Genomic DNA, 16,224 nt, shown 5'->3' with positions numbered 1-16,224 from the left:
TTAACGCTTAAAGAACAAAGTTTGTTAAAACCTACAAAAGTTAGTTAAAGGATTTCACGAGCGCTTGTCTCTGGAGGGTGATAATTTGGTAGCATTCTAGTGACCTCTGCTGGTTCTGCTTTTTACATCCAATTGCTTGACTTTTCTTCTTATAACGTTTATTGTAATACTGTTTTTAAATATGTAATTTTTCCACAATGGCAACATCCTAAAACGGTTTTTAAGTTGTTTAAAGTAGTCCTAACTATAATTTATACAGTAGTGTTCGGTACATTAGATTTATTTGATTTTGGTTTTTAATCCTTCTAATTATTATCTATAAACTGAAGAGTAATTTACATAATAATTGCAAATACCAAATGTGTTACTAATTGCATATTTTCTTTCTATAAAAACAGAGCTTTATTTACAAGAAACATTTAAGCCTTTAGTGAATATATCTCCAGACGCAAGGTAAACCTGTAAAGTTTTTTCTCCTTTGAAAACATTCATTCAGATTCTTGTTTCCATGATTGATAGATTTTTTTTAAATCTAGATAGGGGACAGCCTCCTTTATTTCAAATACTCAATAAATCTAGAGACAGTAGGAATCGGCTTAATTGTTGAAAGGATTGATAAGGGACTGGGAAGATGGTCATACTAAGCAGTTTTAAAATCCTGGTCACCTGCCACACGAACCGTCTGGGGAGCTTGTTAATACTTACTGCTCGTCCCTGGGCTCCGCCTCTGACCTGCTCCGTGGCCTCTGGAGGGTCGTGCCCAGGAACGTGCACTACAGCAGCTGCCCCCGGGGGCTCTCATGCGCCCTGACATTGCAGGGCCACCTCCGTTAGACACTGGTCCGGGGGCGCTCGGAAGAACACGCGGTCCCTCAGCGGCGCTCTGGCACAGACGTCGTGACACGGGCCTTCTGGGACGGCTCGGACACATTTCCACATCGCATGAAAATACTCTTCTAACTCTAGGCACTAGAGAGAAAAAGTAGATACTGATTTTTATTAGTTTGTTTCCAAGTCCTAAACAAACAGCTAAACGCCCAGTCTCCTGATTGGCAGCCCCAGGAGGGGCCAGGACAGCCCAGAAGCGGGGTGCACTGAGTTGGCTCCGGTGCGGGGTGCGGGGCCACAGCTCCCCGTCGCTGCTGGTGGCCGTGCGCAGTCCCCGGGTTCTCCGCCGCCGTCTGTCGCACAGCAGCATTAAACGCACTAGAAACGGCTCTCCTCGAGCTCCACAGCTCGCACTTGTACCTGCGATCAACACAGACCGCAAAAGCAGAACATTTGCTGAGATACCCAGTTTAGAACTTTCCCCAAACTGCTTCAAGTCAAGTCAGCCTTTTGTGGCTATGATGTAGAAACACTGAAAATGCTTCTAAAGCAGGGGTGGTCCAGAGCGTTTTACCTCCTTCTTTAAAGCCTCCTAACAACTTTGACGGCTTTTCCCGCAGCCTCTTCGACGCTGTGTACTCGTTGATCAAAAATAAAATCCACAGACTGCCGGTTATCGACCCCGTCAGTGGGAACGCACTTTATATTCTCACCCACAAGAGAATCCTCAAGTTCCTCCAGCTCTTTGTAAGTAGTCCTGGTGTTTCTAAAGACGCGGTTGCACCCGCTTTACCTGGTTTACTTCACGTGAATTGGCTCCCGTCACCTCAGGAGACGACGTTAATTCTGGAGTTGGGATTAGTAGGAGGTCTCCGTTCCTCAGCGGCGGCTTCTCAACTTACTCGTGTTTAAATTGTATGTTTTTCAGGCTGATTCCAATTAAAAAGCAATCGCCTTTCGGGGCAAGTATCAAAATAATAAAAACACTTGGAATTCTCTATTTAAATTAGAATATTTTATCACCTAAAATATGAGGGCAGTAAAGCAATTTGCAACCCATCTAATTAAGAAAGTGCTATTATGTAAGATAAATTGAGCTGGTATTTATAGCAAATTGCCTTGTGATACTTTATTGGTATCATGGTTTTGGAAACATTCAAAAAACACTGTCCCCAGGATTATCTTATTATAAATTGCTGCAATAGAAGAACACAAGTAGATAAAAATTTCGTCATGAGAGTACCATGTTGGTCCAAATTCAGGCTTTGTTTCTGTAGGTTTTCTCAACTGCGTTTGGAATGAGATGTCTTCATAATCATCCATGATATTGATCTCTTTGGTCAGTTTTAAAAGAGGCTCATAAGGACCAGAGTTTTTACAAGAGGCTTGAATTTGTTTCCTTTGGATTATATGCACTGAGTTTGAGGTTAGAAGTAGTTGGTCAGGGGCGCCTGGGTGGCTCAGTTGGCTAAGTGTCTGCCTTCGGCTCAGATCATGATCTTAGGGTCCTGGGATCGAGCCCCACATCAGGCTCTCTGCTCAGCGGGAAGTCTGCTTCTCCTCTGCCTCTCTCTCTCTCTCTCTTCCACTCTCACTCTCTCAAACAAATCTTTTAAAAAGATTTTTTAAAAGTAGCAGGTGGCCCGCTGTGACCAGTAGGCCTCATTCCTATTTCAGAAGAGATCACACGAATTCATTTTTTTTCTTTAAGAGTTTATTTGTTGTAGAGACAGAGGGAGAAAGGAGAGTCCTGAGCAGGCTCCATGCTGCACGCAGAGCAGACACAGGGCCCCATCTCACACCCTTGAGATCAGGACCTGAGCCAGAATCCCAGGTTAGATGCTTAACCAACTGAGCTGCCCAGTGGCCCCGTGAAATCATTTTTCAAAAGAATTTAATAGACTTTGAAAATCTACATCACATTAGCTTTCCTGTCCCCTTCTACACACAGCTGCAATTAAGGAAACTCGAATTCTGGGTGACGCTCCGCAGCTACTGCCCTTCCTCCCAGAGCTCGGCCTCGGTTTTGCAGACAGAAGCACATGGTGCGGGGGGCGGTTAGTAATTGGGAGAAATCCCTTGTCCATCAACCCAGTCCTGCATTTTAGCAGTTTACCTATAAAACTAACACTCTCCATGGTTAAATAAATGCTAAGAAAGAAGGTAGGAAGTTTATTGAAAGGCACACGGTTTAGTGGAGAGACCATGTCGGCGACAGTTAGGGACGTGCAGAGATGGCTGGACAGATGTCACCTGTGTCGTCCACTACTCAGGCGGCCGCCTCAGCGTCTAGGCCAAAGGGGACCGAGGCTGGGGCCGTGTATTCAGGGCGCACAGGCTTTTAGTCCCTCGGAGAATAAGCCTTGTACAATAATGGTAATCGCCCGAGCTGTGTACTCTCAGGTATGTGTGACGTGTCAGCTACTGTCCTAAGCACGCCGCGAGACACAGCTAGTGCTCATCTCTGCCCTCCCAGGTAGGTATTTTGATTAACCCCATTTTAGAGGTGGTGCAGATGCGAGGTGGAGTGACTTTGCAGGTTCCCGCAGGCCGGCGGCCTCCCTCCCTCCAGCCCTGTGGGCAGGCCGTGTGGGCAGGCTCAGTGGGTTAAAGCTGCCCCAGGTCTCCCAGAGGTTACGAGGTCGAGTCCAGCCCATTTTGACAGCCGCGCTCCTGCAGACACGAGGAGGAACAGCTGGAGGCGGGCCTTGGTGTTCTCTCTTCCACGAAGAGTAGAGGAGGTTGCCTCCGCCAGTACTGCCTTGCATTTGGGCCAATATGGTGATTAAGTCATGCTCTTAGAATATTCAACTAGAGGTTTTCAGATTAAAATACAGAATTTTAAATAAATTTCAGACCCTGATTTTTACTGAATTGAGATCATTTTCTGAGAAAAGGTGGCCTTACCCTTGGAGACATGTGACCGTTAGCCTAAGCGTACAATATGGAACATGGGTTTTCCTGCATCGAGATGGGCTAGATGACCTAATAGGTCTTTCTTTTTTTTTCTCCAAATTTCTAGGATTCTCATGATTTGAATATTGATGAACTCTTTGACTTGAACATTTTGTTTCTTCTAATTGTTCATCTTTTCCTGATAATTATAAGGTACACCAGGAGGATGGATTCAACTGTGCCCTTTACACAAGGTGGATTTTTGAAACCGTAGACCTTATTTTGTTTTAGTCCAACATGACCCTAGACTTCTCTCTTCTGCCTTCTCCCTCCTCCTCTAAAACAACCCATGAAAAGAAAAGTGAACTTTTAAAGGTTCTTCTAATTCTGCTCAGTTGGTTTGTTCTTTGCTCCCAGTAATCACGAGTCGGAGTCCTCCGCGGGAGAGTTCAGGATGTAGGGTGGGATGGGGTGAGGGCTAGCCTAGTCACAGCTCAGACTGCTCCCATCAGATGCTCTGGGTTTGGAAATGTGTGGGTTCTTCATAAGTAATACTTAATGCTGATGGCAGGACCAGGAATTTAACCTAACTCAGAATAAAGGATTCTCGGGTGGCTGTGGGTCTTGATTTCCAAAGAGACTTCATGTTCCCGCTTCCATCCACGTTTTCAGTGAGTGAGGGGAAGGGGAACATTACAATCTGTGTTTTCTGCAGCATTTTACTAAGTAGTTAAATGTAAGCTTAGACTAGAAACCGGTTTGAGCAGAAGCTACAATTCTGACACGTAATACTTCATGTTAATTCAGAGAGCCGGGTAGATAGGTGGAGAACACTAACTTTAATTTGTTATACATAGTTTTCGTCCAAGTGTGGACATGTGAACATTAAAAAGGTCTGTTTGGGCTCTAGACCATCTGTATTTATCTTCCTGTTTAGATGTCTGATATGCCAAAGCCTGCCTTCATGAAGCAGAACCTGGATGCCCTTGGAATTGGGACCTACCACAACATCGCCTTCATCCACCCGGACACTCCCATCATCAAAGCCTTGAACGTCTTTGTAGAAAGACGAGTGTCGGCCTTGCCTGTGGTAGATGAGTCAGGTCTGTGTTTGGTCATACCAGGGCCTTGAAGACCACGCTTTGTCCCCTGGGGGCAAACTGACAGTTAAATGGTCAGCGGATCAGATCCGGTGGGTGGCAGCCACGGCTTGGGGCTAAAAATTTAGATATGGCGGATCAAGTCAGCACCAAGGAGCACTCGGCTTAATGAGAATTCTAACTGGCTTATTTTCACATTTTCCATTAAGATGTGATTTCATGCTCATTTAAAATTAGATAGGTTTGTTATTTAGCAATATTTAATTGCTAGTAAGTACCTGGTTAAGATGGATTTTAAATGTCATCTTTTTGTTTCTAAGACATTTTTCTAACATCTGTTTTCATTTTTAGGAAAAGTCGTGGATATTTATTCCAAATTTGATGTAATTGTAAGTATTTTTAATTTTGTCACACCTGTCATCTAGAATGCATTTAAAACCTATTCACTAATCTGTTTGCATTTTTCCCTAATTTAATAGCTTTTGTGGCTGTGCGGATTGGAGGATTCCGTAGACCACCAACAGTCGTTGTACCTGACACTCACTGGCTTAGCAGTGAATAACATATTAGCATTTTAGAGATGATTTTTTCGGTCTGTGGATAGTTTCTCCGGCACTACAGCATGTGTGAATATTTTAAATGGTCCTATTTCCATGCACGAGCCATCATTCATTCTGCCAGGAGGCCAGTGCTTCATGCACACAGGAACGTGTGGGTCCCTTGCTAGGTACATCCATGGTTTGCTGGTGGGAACAAAAAGACAGCAAAGGCATTCAGGAGATGATTTAAAGTCCTACTTTTTAATCGCAGGTATAAATCTATTAGAAGTGGTGCCACATCTTCCCACAGGCTGCTTTCTTTTCCCTATTCATTTTAAATGCACTTCCTTAGGGTTTTATGGTATTTTTAAGAAAGGGAGCTGAAACTCTGCTAGCCCCAAACGTGCTCATCATTTTTGGCCGTAATGTTGATCCCGGCATTAAATATTTCTTCGCAGCCGGCTGTCTCAAACCCTTTTGTTTCATTTATTCTGCTTAACAATAGCAGACTTCCAAAAACAGGCCGATTGGAGTTTGGTTGCATAGGACTGTCTAAGGCTAAAGCCACGTGGGTCTGTTGGGCCTGCCTGGCCTGCTCTTCCCCCACGACTGCTTGATCCCGGTGGCTCCCTCAGCGCCCTCCTGGCTGCCCTGGGGCACTTCCCACCCTTTACCATGTCTCCAAAGACTTTGTTCACTCAGGCTCGAGAGCCTTACACAGTACGAGTGGGGGGATTCTTCCGTATGAAAGAGTGGGGGGGATCCTCTGTAGGAAACGCCGTCACTACTTCGCAAGGTTGCCGCAGGTAACGGAACAGGAGTGTTTCTGAAAATCACATCACTTGACACTGACTTTGGTCACAAATGTGCATCGAAATGAAAGGATGTAATGCATCGTTACTTCATTACAGAACCTTGCTGCTGAAAAAACCTACAATAACCTAGATATCACGGTGACCCAGGCCCTTCAGCACCGCTCGCAGTATTTCGAGGGAGTCGTGAAGTGTAGTAAGCTGGAGATCCTGGAGACCATCGTGGACAGAATAGTGCGGGCTGAGGTGAGGCAGCAGGGCCGCGCTCCTCCCACTCTCTCGCCCTCCCCACCCCTGCCCCAGCTTTGCTGCCCCAAGTACTCACTGGCCAGGGGGGCCATGGGGATCGGGGATCGTGAATCACAGGAACGCCCGGAGAAGCAGAGTCAGGTTCAGGCGGATATCGTGCTTCCCTCTCCGGAACCTCCCGTGTTGCCTGCCGCGTAGGTCATCTGGAAATGTTCGTTGAATTAAATTGTTAAGTCCTGATACCATAGTTGAATCAGACCGGTGTCAGAGACTTTCATGGTTTAAAAACTGCATAATTAAGAAAACAAATGTCCCAAGAGCTTTGAGTTCCATTAGGGTATTTATGAAGTTGAAGTTAAAAATGTGTGATTATATAGTTTCAACAAAGTGAAGGAGAAATCAAAATTATCTTTCGAATTTTTTAATTTTCTCTTTCCAATTTGGATGATAGTAGACGGTCTAATCACATCACTTCCTGACCCTCAGCACTCATGAGCCCTCATACTTGACTGCTTTAATGAGCAGTCGAATAACACATGAGATGAGCAACGAATAACACATCTAATTCAATATACCCACTCCCCAAATCATTTCTTTCCTTTCTTATTAGACAAGGATAGGAATGTTCTCCCGTGTATCACCTTCTAGGACTAAAGGAAGCAGCAGTGTTCTTTCTGGATCAATCTCTGAGTCGGCAGAGTCCATTTATAATGATAGGTCTGCTCTGGTACTTTTTATTGCAACTATGAGAATGCAGTCCAAGAGGAAAGTCCCTGACAATTTTTTAGGCTAACAGGCGACCTTAACATTACATTTGAAGTAGGGGTCGCACGAGAACACAGCCTACCTTGCCAGAGCCATCAGAAACACAGCCCTGTTTTTATCATTGTGTGCTGCAGACTTCCACCTTGCCCTGTGCTCACCTGGGGGGAGACCCCTACCCCCTGTTACCACTGCTGTGGCTTCTGAAATGTATTTCACTAACATCTCAATATGAACTCTATTTCTATTTGAATCTTAATATCCATCACTCTTGTTTTCCAAAGAGTTTTCATTGACTTAGGAATACATCTTAACCTTTAATAAGGTCCTTAGAATTATGTGCCTTTTGAAGATCATAGGTAGTGATCCTAATTATTTATAAGGACAATGGACATCCACATGAGAGAATCCCTCATAACAGTGAAAAATGTTCTCGAAGAGTATTTGGTTGATACGAAAAAGACATAGTAATGTATTGCTAAGAGAAAAAGCCAGTTACTGGCTTTTGATTCTGTTCATTTATATGCACATATATGTGTAGAAGAGAGGCTAGAAGGCCCCACAGCACAGCACTGACTGGCTGTTTCTGGGTGGCGGAGTTCCAGTAAACACGGAGAGCGCAGTGCTCCTCCGCTCTGAGCTCTCTTGTTCGAGCATGTATTACTCTCAGGTAAAAGAAGAAAGGTAATGGGCTTGTCTTCTCAGGTCATCTGGCGAGCAATAGATATTTCTTCGTAATAGGAAATGGGCCACTGAGGGAAATAAAGATGTAATTCAGTACTTTTCTCATTATGCATCTTGACTTTTTACCCCACTGAAATAATTTCTTTCACCCAAGGACTCCTAACTGGGGAACCAAGGCCAATTTTAGCTTAAATACAGTTGTTGGAGAAAAGGCACACAGTATCAGCAATGATTTGATTTATTGACAGGACGTAAATGCCACACCAGCTTCCTGACACCCAGGAATATTCACAGATTTAGACTCAGCAGCAAATGACGAGATAATGTTTTCGATGGTCATTTCCGCCTGGTAGAATTAATTCTCTGGGTGAGATGGCCACCCCTTGACCTTCAGAAGTTCAAAAGAGAGTTATTTAAATAGCATTATTGAACGTTAATAAAACGTCTCGCACAGACTGTAAAGCATTCTTTGATCCTAGGCAGAAGCCATTATTTTAATTTATAAGTAACCGCGTTGTATCACAGGATTATTGAAGATCCTAAGCTTTTTTTAGAGAAATTTTTGAAGTTTAAGTAATCTCTACACTCAAACGGGGCTCTGACTCAGGACCCTGAGATTAAGAGTCGCACACACTTCTGAGCCAGCCAGACTCCCCTAGAGAAACTTTTAAAAGTCATGAGAACAAAGTGATTATTTTTGAAATCCAAAGCAAGTGAAGATGTTGAAAGCATCCCCAACACAGTATCAGAGACAAATCTAAAAACAAAATTTCCTCCCCTTTCCATCTCCTTCCTATGCCCACCGCGGTGTGTGGTGGGGTGGGGGACTGCTCTGTACGGAGAAGAGCATCGTCTCCAAGGAAACCAGCAGGCGCGTGGCTGCCTCAGGCCTAGGAAGCCAGAGCCGCTCCAGGAAGCGCGATGCCTACTCCTTTCCTGTGTTCAGGAGAATTTGTTAAATCAACCCCTCACAACCCGGGCCACTCACTTAGAAAAGACCCAAGTAGAACGTGGGGTGTGAATATACTCTATTTCACGTTATTAGAGTTCCTTTATCCTCTGAGCTATATGAACATACTAATACATGAACTTCCTGGAGAAAAGACTATAGACAATGAACCACGACCTCTTGGTCTGGCACGTGCTTGGACGTCTTTCCCATGTAAGTCAGTAGCAGCTAGTTCTTAGAGACTGAAATACTACTTTAAAAGTGTAAAAACTGGGGCGCCTGGGTGGCTCAGTGGGTTAAAGCCTCTGCTTTCGGCTCAGGTCATGATCCCAGGGTCCTGGGATCGAGCCCCGCATCGGGCTCTCTGCTCAGCAGGAGGCCAGCTTCTCTTCCTCTCTCTCTCTGCCTGCCTCTCTGCCTCCTTGTGATCTCTGTCTGTCAAATAAATAAATAAAATCTTTTAAAAAAATGTAAAAACTTACGTTTAAGAGAGTATTATGGCTACACTGTACTTCACGTTTTGGGTCGTATCATATATATATTAATCTTCCAGAATTTGAGCACAGCGGGACACAGCTAGCGAGTTTTTCCTACAAGTCGCTGAAGTCAGCATTGATCTTAACGTGAGAGCCTGAGACCTTTTGTGGTTCTGGACATGGTTTCTGTCTCTTACTTCTGGGATGTCTTCCTGGCTTAGTATATGAAAGACGTTACTTGCTGGTAGCCGCCGTGGAACCTTCTGTGAACTCTGACTCGGGAGCTGCTTGTCCCGTTGGCAGGTGCACCGGCTCGTGGTAGTGAACGAAGTGGACAGCATCGTGGGCATCATCTCGCTCTCGGACATCCTGCAGGCCCTGGTCCTCACGCCCGCAGGTACGCGCGCCAGCCGCAGGCCCGGGCCGGGAGCGGCTGCTTCTCTGGCGCCCGGGCCTCTGTAACCCGTGGTCACTTGTTGTGTGGTTTTCCTTCGTAGTTTTACTGCTCCAGTTGGGTGAAAGAGAATAGTTTCTAGAAAGTATTCTTAGGAGCATCCCGTCCACAACCACAGCGCCTGAATAACTGAGCATTCGTTGCCAGATTCATCACCATTAAAAAGCTAAGATCTCTTCAGTTTTGCTTTATTTTTAGGATTATTTCCTAGAAAACACAGGAGGGGAAATGCATTGGGTTCTAACTATTGAGACCGTTACCTACCCTTAAAAAAAAAAAACTTATTAGTGTTTTGATTATATAAAACAGAAGACCCGGGGGCGCCTGGGTGGCTCAGTGGGTTAAGGCCTCTGCCTTCGGCTCCGGTCAGGATCCCAGGGTCCTGGGATCGAGCCCCACATCGGGCTCCCTGCTCGGCAGGGAGCCTGCTTCCTCCTCTCTCTCTCTCTGCCCGATCTCTGCCTGCTTGTGATCTGTCAGGTAAATAAATAAAATCTTCTAAAAAAAAAAAAAAAGACCCGAACACAAACTCTTCCTTTAATAGTGTATTGGAAATTACATTAACTAACAAACAGCATTGGTGGCTAACTTCATTTTCTGCCAGGTCAACTCTGAGCAAGCCCTCAGGCCAGTGTCAGCGAGCAGGCTGGGAGAGGGGCGGAAGGCTTGGTGTCTCCTGTGTGCCATGTTTAATAGTGACAGGTGCCTGAAGGGTCCTAAGACTGCGGCCCGCTCTTTCTCCTCTCTGCCCCTCCCGTCCCCACCCCTGGGAAGTTCAAGCAGCCCCGCCGTGGGCCGGACTGAGCTGTGCCAGGGCAGGCAGAGACCGCAGAGGGAGTCACCTCTGAGAGTCTGAAGTGTACATCAAACGTCAAAGTGCACGTACCAGAGTACTGATTTCTCCTGAGTTCAGAAATCAAACTAGCTGAGACGAGGTTTCAGTTGGCTTATAACCTAAAGATGCCCGTCTTAAAGGGATCCCTGGCACCAGTGAGACTGACTTCTGGTCCACAGCGTGAGAGGAAGGACGCGATGCTGACAGAGCAGCAGCGCCTGGAGGCTGTCGCCAAATCCGGAAACTCTAGCAGCGGGGCCAAGGACACTCATTTCCAATGTCAGCTGTTAGGGAATCTGAAACAATAGTCTTCATAATCATGAAATAGTGATAAAACGACTCAGTGAATATGAGACTGTTGACAGCATCATTTATATTAACCCCAAACCGGAAATAACCCTGACACCTGACAGGAGCACCAGGCTGCATGGCGTGCGTTCTGCAGAATGCCCCACAGCACTGACCGTGACCGCACATCGCTGTGTTTGATCTCACACATGTGACCTCAAGCAGAGGAGCGAGGCCGTCCAGAGAGTGCGATGCCACTTGCCTGCAGCTTCCATGGCTCCCTCGTGCGCAGCGGGAGAAGGCCCTCAGCAGATTCCTCCTTGCAGGCACGTAATTTGGCACCTTCAGAAAAAGGCAGCCCTCTTCCAGACAGCGGCCCTGGGCCGAGGCACACATGTGCCCGGCAGCGTCGGGGTGAATTTCTCTGTCCTGTGGCCAAGATTCCCCGTGCCTTGCAAAATCAAGAGCAGACAAGCCAAGATCTCGGTCTCTATGCCTAGTGTCACAGGCCGTAGGAATGAGAATGTGGGCTGGGGTGCCTGGCTGGCTCAGTCAGTGGAGCATCTGACTCCTGATCTCAGGGTTGTGAGTTCAAGCCCCACATCGGTATAGAGATTACTTTAAAATAAATCTTTTTTTATTTTAAAGTTTTTTAAGTTTTTTAGGTTTAAGTTTTTTAAATAAAATTGAGATTATTGGGCTGGATGAGTTTACATTTCCATCCCTGTTTGATATTTTAAAACTTCTAAGTCCCTAATAGGGTTCTGTGGGGAGGATCCCTGTTCCACAGCCAGAATTTGAAATGTACGTTACCATAGAAATAACGTTCTAAAGATAGTAGTCGAATTAGCATTCTCTACAATGTAGTATGTAGAACACTATTTAGGAAAATGTTCCATGTTCCTAATAACTGGATTACGAGTGAACATTTGGAGAACTCTCCTGGAGCACGGGGCTGGCCCGCTTCAGATCAGCAGCCCTTGAGATGCTCAGACACGTGAGGGCCGGTGTCGTGTAAGCTTCAGAGGAGTCCAGCCCAGTTTGCCTGTGTGCCCCTCAGGCCCTCGGAGCTGCCTGAGTGGGTGCAGCTGCTCAGCTCAGTTAGCCTCTGTCCAGTTGTAGAGCAAGGAGGTGAACACGGGCCCTGCATCCTCCAAGGACACTCTTGAGTTGAAACCAAAACATGCACGGAGCCATTTGTGCATGACAAGGTGCACCATACCCAGGAGCCACGCTGCTGGGTGGGTATCCACGGACTAGAAAGTAAGAGGCACTTTTAGAAAGTGTCCACTGTAAACATGAATAAAAGGTACCAGAGATTATATATTTCAACAGCTAATGGACACAGTCCCCCATGAAGGATACCGATTCGCTGTCATAAGTTTCTTTAGCACCAGCTCCTTGTGAAACTCAGACTGTCCAAAGAGTGAGTGCCAGATCTGAGAGCAGGAGCGACAGCTTGTTAGCCCCTTGTTCTCAGAGATGGTGAATCTCTTTCAAAAGTCGTCTCGTGCCTGAAGCTGAAACAGGAGCTGCTGAGACGAGGAGAGGGGTAGCACTCCTGCTACCCACTTGGAAATATGCCAGCCAGACCGTAGGTGTTACGAGCAAATATCCGTAAACACAGCACGGCTTTTTAAAACATTTCCATGAGTACGTACAGGCACACTTCAGAGACTGTGGGTTCGGTTCCAGACCACTACAGGAAAGCAAAGCAGGTCCAGAATTTTAAAAATGACAACGTGACAACGTACCTGCCGTCACTGAAAAAGACTTTATTGCTAAAACGTGCGACCCACCATCTGAGCTCTCAGCGTGTCGGTCTTTCTGCGGGTGGAGGGTCTCGGCGGCGCTGCCGGCTGCTGACCCGTCGGGGTGCTGGCGCTGGAGGCCCGCTCGGCCCTGCGGTTTGTCGCACCGATGGCTCTTCCGTCCCGAACGGTTGCTCGGTGGCAGGCGGTGCCGCCCGATGGCGTTTAACCCACGGAACCGCCTTCGGAACTGGAGTCCGTCCCCTCGAGCCCTGCCGCTGCTTCATCCGCGCGGCTCCGTCGTGTTCTGATCCCTCCGTCGTGGCTCCCGCCGGCAGCTCAGGACGCCCCTGGCCCTGCTCGTCCCGAGGAAGCGCCTCCACGTGCCGTCCCGCCTGAGCCTGAGCCTGCAGCAGCTGCGTCCCCGCCTCGGGCTCCGCTCCTGCTTCTGGTCTCTTGCTGCTTCCTCGTTGCGTTTCCAGAGCCCAGGCAGAGCCGACGTGGCCTGGTTCTCAGGCGCCGCGGGCTCTCAGAGCGGTCACGGAGCACTGGCTTCAGCTCCAGGTCACCCGCCGCGTTAGCCCCTCGCGAGAGGGTCGCCCGCCGTGAAGCTTTGAAGCCGGGCGCTGCCTTCTCCTCTCGGGCTGAGGGTCCCAGCTGGCATCTTCTTCCAAGAGAAGGCGGCTCCGGCTGCGCTGGAAGCCTGTTGTTCAGGGCGGCCCCCCTCATCGGTGATCTCCGCTAGATCGTCTGCAAACCTGGCCGCTTCGCCTTGCACTTGGGTGTTGCGGGGGTGGCTTCCGTCCTGGAGCCTCCTGAACCCGCCCCGGCCGGCCGCACACTTTCCTTCTGCAGGTCCTCACCTCCCCGCCGTCCCAGCACGGAGGAGAGTCCGGGCCTTGCTCTGGATTAGGCTTTGGCTTAAGGGAATGGGTGGCTGGTGTGGTCTCCTGTGCAGACCACTGCCACTGTCTCCAGGCCAACAGCAAGGCTGTTTCACTTTCTTATCATTCATGTGTTCACTGGAGTAGCACTTTTTTTTTTTTTTTTTTTTTTTAAGTTTATTTGAGTAATCTACACCCAACTTGGGGCTCCAGCTAACGGCCCCAAGACCAAGGGTCGCATGCCCTTCTGACTGAGCCAGCCAGGTAACCCTGGAGTAACACTTTTAATTTTCTTCAAGAATTTTTCCTTTGCCTTGACAGCTTGGCTCACTGTTTGGTTAAAGAAGCCTGGCTTTCGACATGCCTTTCTCACACTAAGCTTAATCATTTCTAGCTTTTGATATAAAGTGAAAGATACATGACTGTTCCTTTCACTTGAACACTAAGGACAACTGTAGGGTTGTTAATTGGCCTGATTTCAGTACTGTTGTGTGTCAGGGACAAGGGAGGCTGGAGGAGAGGGAGAGAGAGATCGGGGAATGGCTGGTCAGTGGAGCAGGCAGAACACAGGCATTTATTAAGCTGCTTTCTTATGTGTGTGTGGTTCCTGAGGCCAGCAATTACAGTAGTGACGTCAGAGATCACTGAGGGGCGCCTGGGTGGCTCAGTTGGCTAGGCTCGGGTCATGATCTCATGGGTCATGGGATCAGGTCCCACACTGGGCTCCCTGCTCAGCAGGGAGTTTGCTTCATAGATTCTCTTCCTCTGCCCCTCCCCTCCTTCAACCACCTCTTTCTCTCTCTCAAAATAAATAAATCTTAAAAAAAAAAAGTCACTGATCACAGATCACCGTAACAGGTAAAATAATAAGAAACTTTGAAACGCAGTGAGAATTACAAGAATGTGACCGGGACGCAGAACAAATTCTGTTCGGCCAACAGCACCAGTAGACTGGCCTGATGTAGGGTTGCCGCAGACCTTCAAGGCAAGAACAAATTCATGGGCAGAGTGCAGGGAAGCGAAGCACCAAGGAGGGGGCACGCCTCCGGGGCAGCAGTACTGTGCAGCACCCTCACTAAAACACGTGTTCCTCCTCTTAAAAATTCTAGCAGTTCCACTGTTAGCACCGCTTCTCTCTTTTTCAAACTAAGTCTTGCATACTTAGGCTTCTGACATGTAACACAGATTCGGAGTGGGCTGCTGTGGCAGCAGATGGTCTGTGAGGCACTTGGAGCCACCTGCTCATCTCCTGTCCCTGGCTCCCAACTTCTGGAACATTCTTCTAAGGCATTGCAGAATATGGGTGAAGACCACCAAGCCGGGGGTCAGGGGGGCGGGACCACTGCTCCTGTGTGTAAGACAGGCCCAGCTGCGACATACCTTTCCTTTCCTTTGAGACTGTCATTTCTCCATCTACCAACAGGTGCCAAACAGAAGGAGGCAGAAGCAGAATGACCACTGTGAGTGGAGAAGTCCTTAGAGGAGAACCTGAACAGAGATTTTGGGTCACGCTTTGCCTCATGAACACTGACCGTGACAGAAGACAGTCAAATGGCTGAGAATGTATATCAGGGTTTAGTGATGGGTATTTTTTCCAGTGATACTGAAACTGAGCATAAGAAACAGAGTTTATGTGTTTGAAGATTCAGGCTTGCATTAAAAGACTGTTTTCAGACCTTTGTCTGAACAATTTCAAGTGCTGTATGTTATTAAAGTGCACTGTGTCCTGAAATTTTTCTTATTTTTAATTTCAAAGAATTCACTGGTCTGTAACAGGTAATACGACATAAGGCGAGTGCATGGCCTTTTCAGACCTAGTGCCTTATGTCAGAACACGCGTATGTCATCACTGCGGCCCATGGCGGCTGGAGCCACACGGTGCTGGGGCGCGAAAGTCTTTGGACCTTTACCAAATCAGTTTGTTTTCATTAGATTTGTCGAACAGTTGTAATTTGGATATAAATACTTTATAAAACTTTAATGACAGTTTTACGTTGAAGTGTCTGTTCTGAACTATAATGTAAACAAAACTGCTTTACAACAGCTTTATTTATTTCTACTTTCATGCGATTTTTTACACCTCGTGGTGGGGAAGCTTCACTGTACCCATTAAGAAACCATTGGTTGTTATTTTCAAATGGCAGATTTCTCATTTTGGTTTGGATCTGGAGGGGATAGGACGTCGGAAAGAGCCACTGCTAGGTTTTAAAAGCTGAAGTGTCTGAAAGCACGTGTGGAGACCTGCTCTGCTAGACTGGAAACAGGCAGCGGTTAGGAGGAAACAAAAGTGCCGGGAAGATGTCTATTTTTTTCTTGTGTATTGAAATGTAAAATCATGATGTTTGTATGACTGCTGATGCGATTGTTTTTGTAAATTTTATTGTGGCATATACAGTATTGTCATATGGTCGAAAAGAACACAGCGTTTCCTAATGTAAGTGCTCTGAAAATGTCGACACTGTATATATATATATGAGTATAGTTTGATTTTTTGTTTTGGGGTTTTTTTTTTTTGGCAGATTGGAAAATTAAAATAAATCTTATTATCGACTGCTTTGTTAAAGAAGTTCTTTAAAATGCCATGTCTCTCAGCACATACGAAAAATCTACACGCAGTTTCCCCTTTAGCTCTCTCTCCCCAAATGAAGAACATGAATTCTCAAAGATCATCAGAAAGAAAAAGCCCTCATGACTTGATTCACAAACGCTACCACTCCG

At 46.7% G+C, this 16,224-nt stretch overlaps 1 protein-coding gene across 11 annotated transcripts in view; it reads left to right on the top strand.

The window, feature by feature from the left end:
- PRKAG2 (protein kinase AMP-activated non-catalytic subunit gamma 2) overlaps positions 1-16,056 on the top strand; it is a 247,529-nt gene extending 231,473 nt beyond the window's left edge. For 10 of the 11 annotated variants that reach the window (XM_047694346.1, XM_047694345.1, XM_047694349.1 and 7 more), the window contains 7 exons: positions 399-453; positions 1,449-1,575; positions 4,661-4,826; positions 5,175-5,212; positions 6,274-6,420; positions 9,598-9,691; positions 14,930-16,056. In XM_047694346.1, the coding sequence (XP_047550302.1) occupies positions 399-453; positions 1,449-1,575; positions 4,661-4,826; positions 5,175-5,212; positions 6,274-6,420; positions 9,598-9,691; positions 14,930-14,961 (659 nt within the window). In that variant the 3' untranslated portion in view covers positions 14,962-16,056. The other variant, XM_047694348.1, reaches the window with a different exon arrangement.
- Positions 16,057-16,224: the final 168 nt, after the last annotated feature.

This window comes from Lutra lutra, chromosome 11 (genome assembly GCF_902655055.1).
Source record: "Lutra lutra chromosome 11, mLutLut1.2, whole genome shotgun sequence".
In the NCBI taxonomy this organism is placed as follows: domain Eukaryota; kingdom Metazoa; phylum Chordata; class Mammalia; order Carnivora; family Mustelidae; genus Lutra; species Lutra lutra.
Note: the sequence above shows the minus strand (reverse complement) of the source record. Positions and strands in the feature narration are given on the sequence as shown.